Raw genomic sequence first — 22,807 nt, forward strand, 5'->3', positions numbered from 1 at the left:
CTGCTGAAAGCTTTGAGTAGTCCTCAAACTCAGCTCACTCTAGGATCCTGAAAGGCCTTAGCGCTGGTGGGAGTAGAGAAGGTGGTTCTTTTTTCTGTTTCTCCTGCAGCCAGGCAAACAGAACTGGGGAGGAAAATGGAGGAGGATGGGCTGCTCACCGCCTCCATCCTCTTAACCCCGAGCTGAGGGGGGAATGGCGCAGGAGCTGGCATAACCTTTTCTTTGGTGAGTCAGCTAAGAAGGAATTTCTAGAGCTCCAATGATGTATAAGTAGTGGTTTTAGTTTGGATTTTTAAAGCTGTTCCTTCTTTTTAAATGGCTTTAAGTCCTAACTAAAAACACAAGCAATTGGGAAGCAGGTGGAAAATGGAAGAAGCATAGCTTCTTACTAGTGTGAACTTGAGGAAATCGCTCAGCTTCTCTGGGCCTGTCTTCTCATCTGTGAAATGGGGGGATACTGTTGCTTATTTTGCAGGGTCATTGTGAGCAGGAAGATAATAGCATGTGAAACTGCTGGGTCCAGTACTGGGCATATAATAGATGCCATTTCCTTTCCCTTCTTAGTGGACAGAGTGCAGTCATTGATCTCAGGCCAAGAGAAAATGCTTATTCTTCAGTTACCTGAGTTTATTATAATGGCTTCCATTATTCACTTTAACTCTCAACAACTCCATGAGGCAGCTCTTGTCTACATTTTACACACTGAGCAAACTACTGTTCAGGAATATTATTGTCCAAAGTTCACACAGTTTGTAATTTCTAAAGCTAGGATACAAACCCACCACATCAGGCTTGCCTCTTACACATCAGAATGTGTGAGGGGGCTTAATTGAGCTTGAACTTCTGGAAGGCCCATCTTAAATAGACTTGGACCAAGGGGTAGCCCCAACCTAGTTCAAGGTTTTGGGACTGAACTGATTCTGCATGGAGTTCTGAAGGCAGGGAACAGATCACTGATAGAAAGACAGCCTGGCAATAATTGGGAGAGAAAGTAACATACATTTGCTTCCTAAATCATTAGGGGAATTTAATCTGTGCTCTACCACCTTCAGGAGCTTGTTTTGAGGGCAAGATATTCCTTATTAAGCAGCATACAAGTGTATTGTTGTTAGTTTTCTTCCTGTCACCTTCCACTAAACACAGTCTCTTAACTCATCACCTGACAGCCCTCCTCTTAGCACTGTATAAAGAGGCAACTGAGTCTCTTTTTCAAACCCTTCTCCTAAGCTAGACTGCAAAAGCTAAGAGGGGTGAGTCATCTTTTTAAAAGAAAAATCTAAATGTTCCAAAGCCACGGAGAACAAAAGTATGTTTGCTACACAAATAATTTGTTTCAACACATGTCTGCTCTTTTAGGATATCAACCCAAGAGCTGAGAATATATCTTCTTCCTACCCTAGCTTGAGGGTATTGCAGTGTAATCTGCATTGTTCTCCTCCACTCCCAGTGATCATCAGTAACATGACCACCACAGCACAATTATCTGGCCCACTGGTGTGGGCTGTGCTGGATTTGGCACAGGATAGGTGAGGAAGGGGCCAAAATGGTCTATAGTGGCTATTTTAAGTATTAGGCTTCAGCCTGAGGTTGCTGTTACCATAATGGCTATGGCAAATATTTCCATAAGAGTAAAGACCTTGGCCTAAGATACAACACAAGGTGACTTGGAGTGCTTGGTCTCTCTCATTTTCTACCTCATCTTACTTAAGGTTTGCTATTTTTTTCCTGCTACCCCTACAGCTCATAGCACTGTATCTTAAAGATAAGCAGACCCTCAATAAGTGTAGAATTTACAAGAACCCAGGCTGTCCCCTGCCCATGACAAGAACTAGGTAGAAAACATTGGGAAATACAGTCTAACCTTTTAAGGTCCATTTATTTCTGGCTCTAATTCTTGAAAGGAGTGCTATATGATGAGGAAAGTCCTAGCCTTTGTGCTCTTTTCTTGTAAAGCATAATTAGTGTTGGGTTATTTCACAGTGCTGGGTGTTAGGCACATGGCTTCACACCCTGTGTCCGGTAGGAATGAAGAAGAAAGCTCCAGCTAATTTGGGCAGCTCAAATGCTGGGAAATTCACTGCCAGACCAAAGAGAGATGACCAGGCCTTCTCCATAAGCCCAAGGACCCACAGTTGATATCTGGTCCCCACCTCCCAATCCCCTAAAAAAGCTGCAAATGCCCAGATTGTACTGTAGATGCTCATACAACAGACGGGATTTTATTACCATTTTAAAATCTTTTATTTTGTAATACTTCCAAGGTTACAAGACAGTTGCAAAAATAATACAAACCCCATACAGAGAAATCCAACATGCCCCCAATTCCCCCAGATTTTGCCACCTTTGCAATATCATTCTATCTTTCGCCTATTTTTGGAACATTTGAGAGCAGGTTTCCAACATCATACTCCTTAAACACATAATACTTCCATGTACATTTCTTACGAACAAGAATATTCATTTATGTAATCACCTTAAGTGTAGTTATCAAATTCAAGAAATTCAACATTGATATGAAGCTCACAATTTATATTCCAAGTTTTTCTTATGTCCCAGTAATACTCCTTTGGGCTTTTTCTCCTACCATCCAGGAACATGTATTGCATTTAATTGTCACTATCTCTTCAGTTGAGCTTTTTTTTTTCTGTATGCCGTATACATTTCATTACTTTTCCATGTGAGTATCCCATTACTGCAGCACCATCTGTTGAATTTGTTTGTTTGACTGTTTGTTTTGGGGGAAGTGCATGGACCAGGAATCGAACCCTGGTCTCCTGCATGGCAGGCGAAAATTCTACCACTGAACTACCCTTGCACCCCCTTTCTTTTTTTTTTAATTGTGGGAATATATACAACATAAATCTTCACCTCAAACCCCTCCCCCAAACATATTATTCACAGAGATTAATCACATAACAATGTTGCATTACCCTCATTATCATCCATTACAAGATCTTTCCCTTCACTCCAAACAGAAAACGTAATTACTGATTTTGCATTAACTCCTTATTCCCCTTGTTACCTGCCCCTGGTAACCTGTACTCTAATTTCTATTTCTAGGAATTTGCATATTCTCTAATGTTTTATTTTTATCAGAAGCCACCATGGGGCTTAAATTTAACATCCTAAATCTATAACAATCTTGTTTGTTTTGATACCAACTTCAATAGTATACATACACACTATGTTCCTATACCCCTCCATTCCCCCACCTTTATGTTGTTCTGGTCACAAATTACATGTTTACACATTATGAGTTCCAAACCATTGATTTACCATTACATTTTATGCATTTGCCTTTTAGATACTGTTGAAAGTAAAAAATGGAGTTACAAAATTAAAAATATAATAATATTGGCATTTATATTTAACCATATCATTATCTTTACCAGAGATGTCCTCATGTGGCTTCAGTCAATTGTCTAGTGTCCGTTCTGTTCAACCCACAGAACTCCATTTAGCATTTCTTGTAGGGCTGCTCTAGTGGTGACAAATTCCCTCTGCTTTTGTTTATCTGGAAATGTCATAATTCTTCCCTCATTTCTGAAGGACAGTTTTGCCTGATAGAAAATTCTTGGTTAGCAATTTTTTGCCTTCAGTATTTTAAAAATATTTCTTTCCACTGCCCTTTTGCTTCCATGATTTCCCAGGAGAAACTGCCACTTAATCTTACTGAGGATCTCCTATACGTGACATGTTGCTTCTCTCTTGCAGCTTTCAGAATTCTTTGTCTGGAATTCAACAGTTTGATGTCACCCATGTGGGTCTATTTGGATTTATCCTGGAGTTTGTTGTGGTTTTGGATGAGTACATTCATGTTTTTTGTTAAACTGGGGAAATTTTCAGCCATTATTTTCTTGAATATTCTCTCTGCTCCTCTTTCTTCTCCTTCTGGAACTCCCATAATTCATATATTGGTATGCTTGATGGTGTCCTACAGGTTCCTCAGGCTCTGTTCACTTTTCATTCTTTCCTTCTGCTTCTCAGACTGAATTTTAATTGTCTTATCTTCAAGTTCACTGATTCTTTCTGCCAGCTCTAACATTGCTGTTTAACACCTCTAGGCAATATTTAATTTGTTTCTGTGGTCTTCAGCTCTATTTCATCCCTTTTCATGATTTCCATATCTACTGATGTTCTATGCTCATCTATTGTTTTCCTGATTTCCTTTAGTTCTTTGTCCATGTTTTCTTTGAGCCTGCTTAGGACCATTTTTTAAGTCTTTGGTATGTCCCAGGTTTGGTCCTCCTCATTGATGGTTTCTAATGCTGTAATCTTCTTTGCCTGAGTCATTGCTTCCTGTTTGTGTTTTTAAACTTTTTGTTACAAACCTGGACATTTTGACATCTAAATGCATATCACTGGACTCTGAGGCATCTGTTCCTCAAATTTGTATCCAGCTGGTGTTATGACAGAGCCTTCCTTGAATGCCGAGATAGCAAAGAAAAAAAAAAAGGAAAATAAACCTTTCTCAGTCTTTGCAGACTGACCTCTGTGAGTGCTTTGTTTCAGAGCCTATCCACATAGTGCATTTGGAGAATACCTCTAGGTCAAAGCATAGGAGTCTTCCTGGTCCTTTCTGTGCAATGCATCATCTTGGGCATGCACATGAAGCCCTAGGGACTCTCTTATTTCCATGAATACGAATGCCCCCTCTTCCCTAGGAAAGTTTCCTCACAGTCCTGGCCACTGCCTTTTACGTCCTACAGCCAGCCACAACTTGATGATCCACCCACAGCATTCTGTAGGAGAGCTCTGTGTGCCACCCTCTACACACAAGCCAAGTTCTGGGACAATGAATCCCTCAAGCCACCACCAGGAAGACTGAGCCAGACATATATGCTCTCAGAATGTGCATGAGGATTTCTCTGCTCCCTCTGGAAAAAGGACCAGGGATTCACCCTGGGAGGATGGGTCAGCTCCTTGCCAAATTGATGAGAGGTGCCGGAGGGGCCCGTCAGGGAACCAGGAGATCCTTTACTTTCAAGTAGCCATTTTCTTGATTGGGTATTTCTCTGTTACTGCAACCCTTTAACTGTTTTCTGGAGTTTTGGGAAAGATACTTCTGCCAGTACTTGCTAGCTGTTCAAAGTTTCTGTGGGAGGACAGAGCCCTGAAGTCTTACTTTGTCATCATGATTGGGTTGGGGACTCCACTAGGGACTTTATTATTTTATAAAGAGAATTCATACAGCCATTGATTATACCAAGCCACTTTCGTGCTCTTTTCTTTCCAGTTAAGAAATTAGAATATATCATGAAGAGGATAATGCTGAAAGAAGACTGTGGGCTCATCATCGAGGGTACAAATACACACTTAATCATTTGACACTTTATTGAATGCAAAGCAAGATGAAGCGCCTTTGCCTTTACTGAAGTGCACAACTGAAGCAGGAGCCCAGGGAGGGAAGAATGGTACAGCTTTCCTTGAATCAGAAGATGGGAGCCATCTCTAGTCCTGTCTTGTTGTGGGAAGATTAACCCATATTCTGTCGGTTGCCATAACCCCTAGGATGGGTATCCTTCCAGTCATCCCACTCTCGGGCTCTATGTAGTGTTTTCTCATTGGTGTCTTCCTCCTTTTGCTCCTGATCTTCCTGCTGTTGAGTTGCCTTTTTGAACTCTGCTAGAAGTGGAAAAATGGGGGAGAGAAATTGAGACAATGTTAAAAAGGAATGTCAAGAGACTCAGCTCCACTCTGAACACAACCACACAAAATGAGGGCAAGGAACAGAGCTGGCTGTGTACCCTGTAACAAGCAGGGAGTGGGTGGATGAAAGGGAAAGATACATTTGTAGAGTTTGTAGAGTCTGTTCTGTTCAACTGATGTTGCCACTGCTTGACCTTGGTAAGAAACAATTGAAATGTGCACTCTGGCTGGGAGGATAAGCTACCCTCCCAGAAGGAAGTGTACTCTGATAAAGGTATCTAGGTCCCAGGAAGCTACTCTCAGTTCCTATGCAGCTCCTAGAGGACCAAACTGGGCCTGACCACATAAACTAATTGGAATTCAGCCACTATTGCGTGAAGATATCATAAAAACTACATGTAAGGAGTTAGAAAAAGAGAGGAGAATCTTATGAGAAAGAGAGAGCATCTCATCAGAATCTTATCCAGGAACAGAATGCTTTGCTGTGGATTTTTACTGAGAGTCTGAATGCTGTATCTAAGATTGCTGTGTATTTTTACTAATGAGACTTGGAATGCTGTTTCCAAGACTTCCCAGCACTTCTCTTCAGGTGTTGGTGCCATCTTATCTGGTGATGTAACTATGCCTTATTTTTGAAAGCTCTTTTAATTACTTTCTTTTATAATAGATATAAAATGTTTTTATATCACTAAAGTCTGTGTTGTCCACGAATCCAAACCTAAAAACTAAGTGGCCACAAATATTACATTGCCTTCTCCTGCGACAGTGGAGTACTTATATTAACTAAGTAACATACCACACATTAAACAATAGTAAGAAAGGATGCTCTGAGTGGTTTTCACAAAACATAAAAGTTGCCCCTCAGAGTGAATTCTACTTTGGGAAAGAATTCTTGGTAAAAATGGCCAACACACACACCACCAAAAACACTGAAGTAAAAAATATGCATGACTTTATGATTTGTGATATGACAGGAAGGTGGGTGTTCTGGTTTGCTAACTGCCGGAATGCAACACACCAGAGACGGATTGGCTTTTAATAAAAGGGGATTTATTTTGTTGGTTCTTCAGAGGAAAGGCAGCTAACTTTCCACTGAGGTTCTTTCTTATGTGGAAGGCACAAGATGGTCTCTACTGGTCTTCTCTCCGGGCCCCTGGGTTCCAACAACTTTCCCCCAGGGTAATTTCTTTCTCCATTTCCAAGGGCCCGGGCTGAGCTGCAAGTGCTGAGATGAGGAATGCCAAGCTGCTAGGCTGTGCTACATTGCGATCTCTCATTTAAGCACCAGCCAATTAAGTCAAACGTCACTCATTGCAGCAGACACGCCCCCTAGCCGACTGCCGATGTAATTGGCAACAGATGAGGTTCACATACCGTTGGCTTATGTCCGCAGCAACAAGATTAGGTATGCTCACCTGGCCAAGTTGACAACTGAATCTAACTAACACATGTCCACCCCTTGTCAACTTGGCAACTTCAAGCATCACCTTAAACAGATGCAAAAAATTCTGTTCTTGCTGTGGACCTGTGAATCTCAAAACAAGTTGTCTGGTGCCAAGATGCAAAGGAGGATATTCACAGAATATAGATTGTCATTTCCATAGGGAGAAATTGGAAGGAAAACCTGCAGGCAAACACCATTGGATTTCAAAGTCTGAAAGTCATTTATCCTTTGGCTGTAGAAAGTGGCAGTCCCACCCCTTCCAAGGGCCTATGCAGTGGCCGGCCTCTTTCCAAATCAACCTCAGGGAACATCGAGGAGACCACCTCTGGGCTCCACTCTCTCCAGGCATCAGGGCCACCCCTGGGCTCTCTGCCATTTCTGGGGCACATGCTCAACCCCTCCACATGGTGGCAGCCAGGCTCCACTCTCTCCAGGCATCAGGGCCACCCCTGGGCTCTCTGCCATTTCTGGGGCACATGCTCAACCCCTCCACATGGTGGCAGCCAGGCTCTCCCAGTCCCCCAAGGAGCGTGCTACGCCTTTTCCAAGGCCCGAGGCTGCACAACTATTCCACTGCAATGAGAGGGGAGACTCATCCTCGCCCTTCAGGGTAAACTCACCCTCTCCATGCACAGAGGTGGGTCCACTCTCCTGGCCGAGGTTTCTTGGCTTCAGACCTGAACTTCCATGGTTCTCACTCTGCAAACTCCAATCTCTCCCTTTTGTGTCCTCCTTTGTCAAGATTGGTAGTAGTTCCATTTACACCAACAGTCTCTTCAAACCCTCCAGGACTTCTCCATCATTCTCTTCACGGTTCCTCCAAAATCTTCCCTTTAGCCATCCAAAAGCTGTTCCAACATATCTGGTATTTGCAAACCGCAGCAGCACCCCACTCTCCGGTACCAAATCTGTTCTGGTTTGCTAACTGCCGGAATGCAACACACCAGAGACGGACTGGCTTTTAATAAAAGGGGATTTATTTTGTTGGTTCTTCAGAGGAAAGGCAGCTAACTTTCCACTGAGGTTCTTTCTTATGTGGAAGGCACAAGATGGTCTCTGCTGGTCTTCTCTCCGGGCCCCTGGGTTCCAACAACTTTCCCCAGGGTAATTTCTTTCTCCATTTCCAAGGCCCCGGGCTGAGCTGCAAGTGCTGAGATGAGGAATGCCAAGCTGCTAGGCTGTGCTACATTGCGATCTCTCATTTAAGCACCAGCCAATTAAGTCAAACGTCACTCATTGCAGCAGACACGCCCCCTAGCCGACTGCCGATGTAATTGGCAACAGATGAGGTTCACATACCGTTGGCTTATGTCCGCAGCAACAAGATTAGGTATGCTCACCTGGCCAAGTTGACAACTGAATCTAACTAACACAGTGGGATAGCAGATGACTTTTCTTCCTTCACCCATTTCCTGTGTTATAGTCATATAGTGGTTTGTGTAAATTTGAAAACCATGGGGCAGTTTAACCTATTGGAAAAGAATGCCTACAAGTTATTTTGTAAGTGCTGCTTGGACAGGATGTGAAGTCCAAATGTCACTTGTCATGAAGTGTAAAACCAAAAGAAATTAAACCAACTGTTAAATCTTCCTTTTGCATTAATGTTTTCCTTTGTAAGGCAAAGCAGCATTTTCTGGTCTACCCTGAGTTTATCCAATATTCTCATTAGTATGATAAGGAATGAAATCTGTGGGGATATGATCTCTTCTGGTTTCTTAGGAATCTCATGTGTGTGTTTGTGTGTGTTTATATCTATTACTGTAAAATTAAAAAGTTATGGGAACAAATATACAAATTTATATAACTTGAGTTCTGATAAGGCAAATGCTCTTTATATCCTTCACCTACGTCAATAAACAGAACTTTGACACCCATCCCAAAAGGCTCTCCTTGTGCTTCATCCAAATTACAAACCCTTCTCCTTTTAAAAGTAACCACCATACCATCTTTTATAGTAATAACTTCCTAGAGTTTCATTATAGCTTTACTACCCAAGTATGGAGCCCTAGATAACAGTTTCCAACTTTACATTCATTTTTTGTTCAATATTTTTAGTAAATGTACAGTGCTGTCCAACCATCACCACAATACAATTTAAAAACATTTCTATCACCCCCAAAAGACCCCTTGTGTCCATTTACAGTTAATCCCCATTCCTCATTACCCACCCCACTCCCATCCCCCAGCACTGGAAATCACTACCTACTTTCTGTCTATATATCTGCCTTTTCTAGACGTTTCATATAAATGGAATCATGTAATACATGGTCTTTCTGTGTCTGGGTTCTTTCACTTAGTGTAACGTTTTAGAGGTTAGTCTCTCCCATTTAAAAATATTCTGGTATCTTTTTTAACCTACAGGTTTCCCCTTCGATTTCTTTCTTTCCTTACAAGGTATCTGCTTAAGAAGATGGGGCATTTGACTTGTAGTTTCCCAAAGCCTGATTTTGCTGATTACGCAGTCATGATGCAATCCAACATGCTCTTGTAGCTGGAAGCAGAGGTTTGACTGGACTCAGGGTGGATCCCTTTGGCATGATTACAGGTGATGTGTTCCTTCATCAGAAGGCAACTAACATCTGTGTCTCATTGGTTGTGATGCTAGAAGCTATTGCTGTTCAATGCCTAAATCCATTAATCTATTAGGGGTTTCAAAACGATGATACTCCTAATTTTATCATTTCTTTTTTTATGTACTGGAATACTTTTCTTTTTTTTTGCATGGGCAGGCACCAGGAATCAAACCCGGATCTCTGGCATGGCAGGCAAGAACTCTGCCACTGAGCCACGTTGCCCGCCCTGAACTGGAATACTTTTATAAAGAGAAGCTTTCCTCTCATCTACTACTATTTAGCTACCTAATAGGAAAGACAAGATACATGCTTGATTCTTTCCCTTTATTCACAACTTCTCAAGATAATCAATTGGTTCCCTATCATCCCCTGGGACTGAACAACTTGTTTTTGTTTTTAAATATCTCTATGACCTCATGGATTTATACATATTTGATGGGTTAATCAATTGCAGTTATTCTTTTTAAATATTTAAATAAACTCTGTAATTCCAGAAGTTTAAAATTTACGGGAGTCCCCACACATCCCACAGTTCTCCCTTTTGTTAACATGTTACACTACTATAGTTTAAATGTCCCAATTAATATAACAGTACTCATACATTATTAACAATCAAAGCCCATACCTTATTCACATTTCCTTAGTTTTACCTAATATCTTTTTTTTGTGTGCCAAATCCAATCACATTACATTTAGTCATCACGTCTCCTTAGGCTCCTCTGGGCTGTAATAGTTTCTTACACTTTCTTTGTTTTTGATGACTTTGACAGTTTTGAGGGGCACTGGTCAGGTATTTTTGTAGAATGTCTCTCAACTTGCGTTTGTGATCATGCTGTCTCATGATTAGACTGGGGCTACAGGTTTTGGGAACCACCACAGAGGTGAAGTGTGCCTTTTTCATCACATCATATCTAGGGTATATACTATCAACATGAATTCTCACTAAAGATGTTACCATAGTGTAATCTTTGTAAGCAAACAATAAGCACAGCCCACACTTAAGGGGTGGGGAGTTATGCTCTTTGAGGCAGAAGTATCTATACAAATACTTTGGAATTCTTCCTAATTGAAGATTTATCTCTTCTTGACTTATTTATTTATAGCACCAGAGATTTAGGGATATTTATTTTATTCCGTGGGCTTTAATATAATACTGTATTATTTATTTTGTGGTTCAAATTCTTCTAGCTTTGGACATTCAGAGTTCTTTCAGCTGGCTCTTGTGTCCCTTTGACATATCTCAATTTTGTTTTTTAAGTACTGCCTTATTTTCTTGAACTACAAGATGTTCCAGGCCCATCTTGTGTATTTCTTGCCCCAGATATGGAATTAGCTATTTCTCCAAGAAATCCCGGATTCTTTTAATGGGAATGGTATTCTGAGATTGCAATCAGGGTACTATTATGTGCTCACTACTCCTGGGCTGGTCACTGTTTTTAAACCTTCTCAGTCAACAGACCAAAGGCATGTGTATGTTTAAAACATTTTCCTCATGTATTCATATTTAGGACAATTTCCTCCCCCTAAACCCTTCTGAATTATACCTGCATTTTTCCACACTAAAAGTCCGACTTCTCAAAAACAAAGGATGACAGAACATATCATAATTACAGGCATACCTCAGAGATATTACGGTTTTGGTTCCAGACCACCATAATAAAGTGAATATCACAATAAAGAAAGTCACATACATTTTTTGGCTCCCCAGGGCATATAAAAGTTATGCTTAGATGACACTGTAGTCTACTAACTGCACAACAGCATTACGTCTGAAAATACAATATACATACCTTAATTAAAGTGTAACACAGAGACACAAAGTGCATGCTGTTGGAAAAAAAGGCGGCGATAGACTTGCTCGATGCAGGGTTGACACAAACTTCAATTTGCAAATTCGCAATATCTGCGAAGCGCAATAAAGTGAAGTACAATAAAACAAGATATGCCTGTATTTATTTACATTATGCCACATTACACACAATCTCAGAAAAACAACACTAATATTACTACCAGGATAATTACTGAGAACAGTTAATTTTTTTTTTTTACATATGCTTCCCCATTTCTCTATTTTAAAAAAGTTCTACTATAGTTATATTATCTGGACACTGAGCATATAGGCATTACATATTACACTCTCTGACTTTTAACTCTCATTTAGTCTTAGTTCTACAATCAACTGCATATTTAATGCTCACCAAAAGTCCTTATATCAATGTCTCATTTTGGCTGCTGGAAGCTCATTCTCTAGTAAAATCATAGGAACAATATTCCCTGAGTTCCTGCAGGTTTTTGTTTGTGCCTTTTATACCTGAGAGTCAGTTTTGCCAAATATAATATCCTTGGCTCACGTATCCCCCCTTGAGTATCTTAAATATATTTGTTACTCCATTTTCTTCTGGTATAGTGTGTCAAAAAGCATGAGAGTGATCTAATTTTCTCACCTCTTAAAATCACCTGCTGCTAGTAAAACTATCACTGTTTGCAGACGATATGATACTATACGTAGAAAACCCAGAAAAATCCACAACAAAATTACTAGAGCTAATAAATGAGTACAGCAAAGTAGTAGGCTACAAGATCAACATTCAAAAATCTGTAGCTTTTCTATACACTAGTAATGAACAAGCTGAGGGGGAAATCAAGAAACGAATCCCATTTACAATTGCAACTAAAAGAATAAAATACCTAGGAATAAATTTAACCAGAGACAAAAAACCTATATAAAGAAAACTACAAAAAACTGTTAAAAGAAATCACAGAAGACCGAAATAGATGGAAGGGCATAAAGTGTTCATGGATTGGAAGACTAAATATAATTAAGATGTCAATCCTACCTAAACTGATCTACAGATTCAATGCAATACCAATCAAAATCCCAACAACTTATTTTTCAGAAATAGAAAAACCAATAAGCAAATTTATCTGGAAGGGCAGGGTGCCCCGAATTGCTAAAAACATCTTGAGGAAAAAAAACGAAGCTGGAGGTCTAGCGATGCCGGACTTTAAGGCATATTATGAAGCCACAGTGGTCAAAACAGCATGGTATTGGCATAAAGATAGTAATATCGACCAATGGAATCGAATAGAGTGCTCAGATATAGACCCTCTCATCTATGGACATTTGATCTTTGATAAGGCAGTCAAGCCAACTCACCTGGGACAGAACAGTCTCTTCAATAAATGGTGCCTAGAGAACTGGATATCCATATGTAAAAGAATGAAAGAAGACCCGTATCTCACACCTTATACAAAAGTTAACTCAAAATGGATCAAAGATCTAAACATTAGGTCTAAGACCATAAAACAGTTAGAGGAAAATGTAGGGAGATATCTCATGAATCTCACAACTGGAGGCGGTTTTATGGACCTTAAACCTAAAGCAAGAGCACTGAAGAAAGAAATAAATAAATGGGAGCACCTCAAAATTAAACACTTTTGTGCATCGAAGAACTTCATCAAGAAAGTAGAAAGACAGCCTACACAATGGGAGACAATATTTGGAAATAACATATCAGATAAAGGTCTAGTATCCAGAATTTATAAAGAGATTGTTCAACTCAACAACAAAAAGACAGCCAACCCAATTACAAAATGGGAAAAAGACTTGAACAGACACCTACCAGAAGAGGAAATACGGATGGCCAAGAGGCACATGAAGAGATGCTCAATGTCCCTGGCCATTAGAGAAATGCAAATCAAAACCACAATGAGATATCATCTCACACCCATCAGAATGGCCATTATCAACAAAACAGAAAATGACAAGTGCTGGAGAGGATGCGGAGAAAGAGGCACACTTATCCACTGTTGGTGGGAATGTCAAATGGTGCAACCACTGTGGAAGGCAGTTTGGCGGTTCCTCAAAAAGCTGAATATAGAGTTGCCATATGACCCAGCAATACCATTGCTAGGTATCTACTCAGAAGACTTAAGGGCAAAGACACAAACAGACATTTGCACACCAATGTTTATAGCAGCATTATTTACAATTGCAAAGAGATGGAAACAGCCGAAATGTCCATCAACAGACGAGTGGCTAAACAAACTGTGGTATATACGTACGATGGAATATTATGCAGCTTTAAGACAAGATAAACTTATGAAACATGTAATAACATGGATGGACCTAGAGAACATTATGCTGAGTGAGTCCAGCCAAAAACTAAAGGACAAATACTGTATGGTCCCACTGATGTGAACGGACATTCGAGAATAAACTTGAAATATGTCATTGGTAACAGAGTCCAACAGGAGTTAGAAACAGGGTAAGACAATGGGTAATTGAAGCTGAAGGGATACAGACTGTGCAACAGGACTAGATACAAAAACTCAAAAATGGACAGCACAATAATACCTAATTGTAAATTAATCGTTAAAACACTGAATGAAGCTGCATCTGAGCTATAGGGTTTTTTTTTTTTTTTTTGTTTGTTTGTTTTACTATTATTACTACTTTTATTTCTTTTCTCTATATTAACATTTTATATCTTTTTCTGTTGTGTTGCTAGTTCCTCTAAACCGATGCAAATGTACTAAGAAATGATGATCATGCATCTATGTGATGATGTTAAGAATTACTGAGTGCATATGTAGAATGGTATGATTTCTAAATGTGTTAATTTCTTTTTTTTCTTTCCGTTAATAAAAAAAAAATAAAAAAAAATAAAAAATCACCTGCTGTTTTTTTTCCTCAACTGACCAAGGCATTTTTTTTTCTTTTTCTTTAAAGTCTAGTAATTCCATCAGACGGTGTTTTTTTTCCCCTGATCATTCTGGTTCAAAATTCTCAGAACCTAGTGTGCTTTCGCAATTTTTTTTTAATTTCAGAAAAATTTTCTTATAGTTTTTAGTGTTTATTCTATCTTCTTCCTCACTTTAGGAAATCCTATTTCCATATGCTGGATCTTTGCAATCTTTAATGTCTGTCATTTTCTCTTGAATCCTGTTTACCTTCTTGACTTTTAAAAGTTACCTTCTTCTGGAGAGGAGTGTGAGAAGAGGGAGAAGTAGGGAACTTCTTCCTTCCACCAAAGGCAGGAACTGTCTGAAACAACTATTTTCAAACTCCAGAGGCCAGAAGAACTGAACAGCATCCAGGGGAGAGCAGGAGGAAGGAGCAGATAAACTAGGGTAAAGAGCAGTAAATTGCCATTTCCACACAGTGGCTATGGGTGCCCATCCCCCTACTCTCTCAGCAGGCTACTGTGGAATTCAGCCACTGGTTAGGTGCTAGTGACAGCAAGAGACATAAAAATCCTTTCCCCAAGAATAGGAGTGGGCATGGCTGATCACTGATCATGGCTTTTGATGAGCAAATTCAGATCGCAGGGGTCCCCCTGCCTCTGAGGGAAGCCATTATTTCAACCCGCCCTAGACAAGGTCAGCAGCAGTCATTTCTCCAACTGGCCCTGCACAGGGGCAGTGGTGATGGAGACTTAAAGACGCTGTACTTTCTCAGGGATGCGGGGGATAGTTAGCTGAAGGGCTGCATTTTCTGGGCAGGCCAGGAAAGCTCAGTTTTGGGAAGTCTTCCAGGAAGCACTTGGCACCCTTTCTGATCACCAACCCAGGGTACTCTGGAGATGGTCAGTGCCCCCTTCATGATCCCTGGCCTGATGTGCTAGTTTGACAGGATGTATGTACCCTAGAAAAGCCACATTTTAATTCTAATCCCATTTTGTAATGGCAGCCGTTCCTTCTAATCCCTATTCAGTACTGTATGTTTGAAACTGTTAATCAGACCATCTCCCTGGAGATGTGACTCAGGGAGTCACACCTTGATGTGATCTTGAGTGATCAAGAATGGTTATTAAAATGGATTAGGTAGAGACGTATCTCCACCCATTTGGGTGGGTCTTGATTAGTTTACTGGAATCCTATAAAAGAGAAAACACTTTGGAGAATCAGATTCAGAGAGAGCAGAGCAGAACGACATAGCCACGAGAAGCAGAGTCCACCAGCCAGTGACCTTTGGAGATGAAGAAGGAAAACACATCCCAGGGAGCTTCATGAAACAGTAAGCAAGGAGAAGCTAGCAGATGATGCCATGTTTGCCACGTGTCCTTCCAGATGAGAGAGGAACCCTGACTGTGTTCACCACGTGCCTTTCCGCATGAGAGAGAAACTGTGTTCACATGTGTCCTTCCACTTGAGAGAGAAACCCTGAACTTCATCAGTCTTCTTGAACCAAGGTATCTTTCCCTGGATATCTGTGATTGGACATTTCTATACACTTGTTTTAATCGGACATTTTCTCAGCCTTATAACTATAAACTAGCAACTTATAAAATTCCCCTTTTTAAAAGTCATTCTGATTCTGGTATGTTGTATTCCGGCAGCTAGCAAACTAGAACACATGATCTGGTTGGAAAAACTGACTTAGGAAAGTCCTCTCCGGGGTATCCCTTCTACCAGAATTTGCCGTCCAGGCACAGGCAGCTTCAGACAATGACAGAAGTGTAAAAAGGTACAGAGGCGACAGTCTTGGACAAAGACCACCAGCTTCAAACATGTGGGAGAGGGAAGTCAGTATCCTTGAAAACAGAAGGGACAACAAATCCCTGTAAACAAAGGAACTCCAAAACAACCAAGAAACAGAAGCCCAAGACTGAGAACAAGAAAGACAGGGAAAACTCTGCACAGAGCATTCACCTTGGGCAGACTTTCCTGATAAGAGGGCTGAAACATGACCAAGATGGCGGCTTAGTGAGGTGTGGGACTTAGTTTGTTCTCCAGAGCAGCTAGTAAATAGCCAGGAACAATACAGAACAACTGCTTGGGCCATATCAGTGGCCAGTCATATAGTGCCCATCAATCTGCACAAGCTGGACTGGCTGCAATCCCACCCAGAACTGTAAGACCCCCAAGCGGTGGAGGCCGGTGCCCCACCCCCCCCCATAGGCAGCTTCCCAGAGGGGAAAGTAAAGAGACTTTACTAATAGAAAGGGGATGAGCTCAACCAAGCTCCAACTGCGGTACTAATTAAATTCTGACTACTAAAAATAGACTTCCAGCTCAGGTGAACCTCCAGTAAAATCTCAGGCTGTTGGTTTTTGCACCAATGCAGATGGGGCAGGGATGATGGAAAAAGAAAAAAAAACACACAAAAAAAACAACAGAGGGTTTTTGTGGATTGGACACTGCAAAATACTTGAAAGGGTCTGGGTCCTGAAGGAAAGGAGGGGGCACATAGGACCTGGAGATACAAAGAACATACCAACTTAAGATCTTGATTTGCAAACCTGAAGAACGGAGGTCATGCTCTGAAAAGGAGAACTTCATTTTTCTTTTCTTTTTGTGGCTGTGTTTCTATGGTTTGACTGCTCTTTGGATACAACTGCAAGGCTTCTCAGACTCCAAATGCCCCAGGCAAGGGTGGAATTAAACTTGTCTGAGAGCTTGTCTGGAGGTGTGCCTTCCCCAGGAGAGGGGTGGGGCCAAGCTCAGGTGGAATTCCTCCTTCAAGGAATTCAGACCCCAGGGTCTGGAAAACTGAAGTGATTAAACCTAGCCTACAACCTCTCCTCTGTCTCAACCACACCCCAGCAGGGAGAGTCTGCTAAAGTTAAAGGTACCGTATCACCTTATACTGGTGAAATCCACAGGCAGACAAATGCCACATACTGGGTAGGAAAGGAAAAACACAGAGTCTAGAAAGTTCACAGGAAAGTCTTTTAACCTGCTGGTCTCACCCTCAGGGAAAACTGATGCAGGTGACTCTTTCCTCCTGAGAGGAGGCCAGTTTGGTCTGGGAAAATCTGATGATGGTCTATAACACCTAAGTACATACTCCGAAGGCAGAAAAAAAGGCACCATACAGGCTGGGCAAGAAACAAGAAAACAAGAAAGGAAAATTTCTGATGTGTTAAACAAAAGTTAAGCTAGAAGTCTAGAATAAGAGGAACTGAATGTCAAAGAACAGACAGACAACAAAGTTACCCAGCAAGATAAGAGAAGTGAAAACTATCTCCAGAATAAATGAATTAAGGAAATTAAATGCGTAGAGCCAGCAAAAAATAACAAATTATACTAGGAAAATTGAAGATATTGGCCCAGTCAAAGGAACAAAGCAACAATTCAAATGAGATTCAGGAGTTGAAAGAATTAATTCAGAATGTTCAAACAGACATGGAAAGCTTCATCAAAATTCAATTCACTGAATTGAGGGAGGATATAAAGAAGGCAAGGGAAGAACAAAAAGAAGAAAATGAAAGTCTGAAAAAAACAAATCACAGAATTATGGGAATGAAAGGCACTGTAGAAGAGATGTAAAAAACAATGAAGACCTACAATGTAAGGGCTCCAAGAGGCAGAAGATAGGATTAGTGAATTGCAGAATAGGACATCTGAAATCCAACAAGAAAAAAATATATAGGGAAAAGAATGGAAAAATATCAGCAGGGACTCAGAGAATTGAATGACAACATGAAGTGCACAAATGTACACACTGTGGGTGTCCCAGAAGGAGAAGAGAAGGGAAAAGGAGGAGAAAAACTAATGGAGGAAATTATTACTGCAATATTCCCAACTCTTATGAAAGACTGGAAATTACAGATCCAAGAAGTGCAGTATAACCGAAACAGAATAGATCCAAATAGACGTACTCCAAGACACTCACTAGTCAAATTGTCAGATGTCAAAGAGAAAGAGAGAATTTTGAAAGCAAAAAGAGAAAAGCAACATATCACATACAAAGGAAGCCCAATAAGACTATGTACAGATTTCTCAGCAGAAACCATGGACGCGAGAAGACAGTGGTGTGATGAATTTAAGATACAAAGAGAGAAAAACTACTGTGCTGGTTTGAAAGGAAGTATGCCCCCTAAGAAAAGCCATGTTTTAATATAAATCCCATTTCATAAAGGTAGAATAATCTCTATTCAATGCTGTATGTTTGAAACTGTAATCAGAACTGTGAATGATGTGATTTAGTCAAGAGTGGTTGTTAAACTGGATTAAGGGATGACATGTCTCCACCCATTTGGGTGGGTCTTGATTGGTTTATTGGAGTCCTATAAAAGAGGAAATATTTCAGAGAATGAGAGATTCAGAGAGAGCAGAGAATGCTGCAACACCACGAAGCAGAGAGTCCACCAGCCAGTGACCTTTGGAGATGAAGAAGGAAAACGCCTCCCAGGGAGCTTCATGAAACAGGAAGCCAGGAGACAAGGCTAGTAGAGGACGCCATGTTTGCCACATGCCCTTCCAGCCAAGAGAGAAGCCCTGACTGTGTTCACCATGTGCCTTCTCACTTGAGAGAGAAACCCTGAACTTCATTGGCCTTCTAGAACCAAGGTATCTTTCCCTGGATGGATGTCTTAGATTGGACCTTTTTTTTTTAATTACATGGGCAGGCACCAGGAATCGAACCCAGGTCCTCTGGCATGGCAAGCAAGCGTTCTTGCCTGCTGAGCCACCGTGGCCTGCCCAGATTGGACATTTCTTTAGACATGTTGTAATTGGGACATTTTCTCGGCCTTAGAACTGTAAACTAGCAACTCATTAAATTCCCCCTTTTAAAAGCCATTCCGTTTCTGGTATATTGCATTCCGGCAGCTAGCAAACTAGAACAGATTTTGGTACCAGGAGTGGGGTCCTGCTGCGATTTGCAAATGCCAGATATGTTTGAATGGTGTTTTGGATGGCTAAGGGGAAGATTTTGGAGGAATTGTGAAGAGAATGATGGAGAAGACCTGGAGTGCGTGAAGGGACTGTTGGTGTAAATAGAAGCAGTGCCTATCTTGACAAAGGAGGACACAAAAGGGAGAGATTGGAGTTTGCAGAATGAGAACCATGGAAGCTCAGGTCTGAAGCCAAGAAACCTCGGCCAGGAGAGTAAACCCACCTGTACACATGGAGAGTGTTAGTTTACCCTGAAGGGTGAGGATGAGCCTCTCATCTTGTTGCAGTGGAAGAGTTGTGTAGCCTCAGGCCTTGGAGAAGGTAGAGCATGCTCCTTGGGGGACTGGGAGAGCCTGGCTGCCACCATGTGGAGGAGTTGAGCGTGTGCCCCAGAAATGGCAGAGAGCCCAGGGGTGGCCCTGATGCCTGGAGAGAGTGGAGCCTAGATGTGGTCTCCTCAATGTTCCCCAAGGTTGATTTGGAAAGAGGCGGGCCACTGCATAGGCCTTTGGAAAGGGTGGGGCTGCCACTTTCTAAGCCGACGGATGATTGACTTTCAGACTTTGAAATTCCATGGCGCTTGCCCTGCAGGTTTTACCTCTGTGTTTCTTCCAGTTTCTCCCTATGGAAATGAAAATCTGTATCCTGTGAGTATCCTCCTTTGCATCTTGGCACTAGACAACTTGTTTTGAGATTCACAGGTCCACAGCAAGAACAGAATTTTTTGCACCTGTTTAAGGTGATGTTTGAAGTTGCCAAGTTGACAAGGGGTGGACATGTGTTAGTTAGATTCAGTTGTCAACTTGGCCAGGTGAGCATACCTAGTCTTGTTGCTGCGGACATAAGCCAATGGTACGTGAACCTCATTTGTTGCTAATTACATCTGCAGTGGGCTAGAAGGCGTGTCTGCTGCAATGAGTGATGTTTGACTTAATTGGCTGGTGTTTAAATGAGAGAACGCAATGTAGCACAGCCTAAGCAGCTCGGCGTTCCTCATCTCAGCACTTGCAGCTCAGCCCAGGCCTTTGGAGAAGGAGAAAGAAGTCACCCCAGGGAAAGTTGTTGGAACCCAACGGCCTGTAAGAAGACCAGCAGAGACCATCCTGTGCCTTCCACAGGATGAGCCTCAGTGGAAAGTTAGTTGCCTTTCCTCTGAAGAACTAACAAAATAAATCCCCTTTTATTAAAAGCCAATCCATCTCTGGTGTGTTGCATTCCCACAGCTAGCAAACTAGAACAACTACCAACAAAGAAACCTATATCCAGCAAAATTGTCCTTCAAAATGAGGGGGAAATTAAAACATTTTCAGACAAAAAATCAGTGAGAGAATTTATGACCGAGAGACCGGTTCTGCAAGAAACACTAAAGGGAGCACTAAAGATAGATGGAAAAAGATAGCAGAGTGAGGTGTGGAGAGGAGTGTACAATTGAAGACTATCATAAAAAGCAAAAAGAAGAAAAGTTAGGTATGATATATAAAATCCAAAAGGCAAAATGGTGGAAGAATGCACTGCCCTTACAGTAATAACATTAAATGTTAATGGATTAAACTCCCAAATCAAAAGACACAGACTGGCAGGATGGATTAAAAAACAGCACCCATTTATATGCTGTCTAAAAGAGACAGATTTTAGACATAAGGGTAAACATAGATTGAAATTGAACGGTTGAGAAAAGATATTTCATGCAAACAACAAACAGACAAGAGCTGGAGTAGCTATACTAATATCCAGCCCATTAGACTTCAAATGTAAAACAATTAAAAGAGACAGGGAAGGACACTATGTATAAATAAAAGGAACAATTCAATAAGACATAACAATCATAAATATTTATGCACCGAGGCACAGTGCTCCAAAAATACATGAGGCAAACACTGAAAGCACTGAGAAGAGAAATAGACACATCTACCATCATAGCTGGAGACTTAAATTCCCCACTTTCTTCAAAGGACAGAACATCTAGACAGAGGATCAATAAAGAAACAGAGAATTTGAATAATACAGTAAACAAACTAGACTTAAAAGACATTTATAAGACACTGCACCCCAAAACAGCAGAATACATCTTTTTCTCAAGTGCTTATGGATCATTCTCAAAGAGACCATATGTTGGGTCACGAAGGAAGTCCCAATAAATTTTAAAAGATTGAAATCATGTGAAACACTTTTGCAAATCATAAAGGAATGAAGTCGGGAATCAATAATAGGGAGAATGTGAGAAAATTCACAAATACATGGCGGCTAAATAACACACTCTTAAACAACTGGTGGGTCAAGGAAGAAGTTACGAGAGAAATCAGTAAATATCTCGAGGCAAATTAAAGGGAAAACATAACATATCAAAATTCATGGGATGCAGCAAAGGCAGTGCTAAGAGGGAAAATTATTGCCCTAAATACCTATATCAGAAAAGAAGAAAGCAAAAAAATCGAGGAATTAACTGTGCACTTGGAAGAACTAGAGAAAGAACAGCAAATTAACCCCAAAGCAAGCAAAAGGAAAGAAATAATGAAGATTAGAGCAGAAAGAAATGAAATTGAGAACAAGAAAACAATTGAGAAAATCAACAAAACCAAAAGTTGGTTCAAAGAGAAAATCAATAAGACTGATGGGCCCTTAGCAAGACTGACAAAAAGAAGAGAGAGGATGCAAATAAATAAGATCAGAAATGAAAGAGGAGACAAAATCACTGACCCTACAGAAATAAAGGAGGTAATGACAGGATACTATGAACAACTTTATGCTAATTAATATGACAATCTGGATGAAATGGGCAACATTCCAGACAGGCATGACCAACCAACACTGACTTGAGAAGAAGGAGACAACCTCAACAAACCAATCACAAGTAAAAAAAACTGAATCAATCATTAAGAAGCACCCCAAAAAGAAAAGTCCAGACCAGATGGCTTCACATGTGAATTCTACCAATCATTCCAGAAAGAATTAGTACCAATCCTGCTCAAACTCTTCAAAAAAATTGAAGAGGAGGGAAGGCTACCTAACTCATTTCACGAAGCCAACATCACCCTCATACCAAAGCCATACAGATATTACAAAAAAAAGAAAACTACATACCAATCTCTCTAATGAATACAGATGCAAAAATCCTCAACAAAATCTAGCAAATCGAACCCAGTAGCACAATAAAAGAATTATACATCATGATCAAGTAGGATTCATCCCAGGTATGCAAGGATGGTTCCACATAAGAAAATCAATTAATGTAATACACCATATCAACCAATCAAAGCAGAAAAACCACATGATCATCTCGATTGATGCACAAAAAAGGCATATGACAAAATTCAACATCCTTTCTTGTTGAAAACACTTCAAATGATAGGAATAGAAGGGAAGTACCTCAAAATTATAGGGGGAATACATAAAAAATCCACAGTTAACATCATCCTCAAAGGGGAAAACTGAAAACTTTCCCCCTAAGATCAGGAACAAGACAAGGATGTCCACTATCACCACTGTTATTCAACACTGTGTTGGAAGTTCTAGCCAG

General features: G+C 40.7%; 1 protein-coding gene across 7 annotated transcripts in view; it reads right to left on the minus strand.

Annotated features, from left to right (window-relative positions):
* Positions 1-5,316: 5,316 nt before the first annotated feature.
* The window catches only part of IGBP1 (immunoglobulin binding protein 1), a 146,126-nt gene continuing 128,635 nt past the window's right edge, over positions 5,317-22,807 (minus strand). For 4 of the 7 annotated variants that reach the window (XM_077145003.1, XM_077145002.1, XM_077145008.1 and 1 more), the window contains 2 exons: positions 11,457-11,569; positions 5,317-5,625 (listed from right to left, as the gene is read on the minus strand). In XM_077145003.1, coding sequence (XP_077001118.1) covers positions 5,452-5,625; positions 11,457-11,569 — 287 coding nt within the window. In that variant the 3' untranslated portion in view covers positions 5,317-5,451. The remainder of the gene's footprint in view (positions 5,626-11,456; positions 11,570-22,807) is intronic. The other 3 variants (XM_077145004.1, XM_077145006.1, XM_077145005.1) reach the window with 3 other exon arrangements.

The sequence above is a fragment of the Tamandua tetradactyla genome, chromosome X, assembly GCF_023851605.1.
Source record: "Tamandua tetradactyla isolate mTamTet1 chromosome X, mTamTet1.pri, whole genome shotgun sequence".
Lineage (NCBI taxonomy): Eukaryota > Metazoa > Chordata > Mammalia > Pilosa > Myrmecophagidae > Tamandua > Tamandua tetradactyla.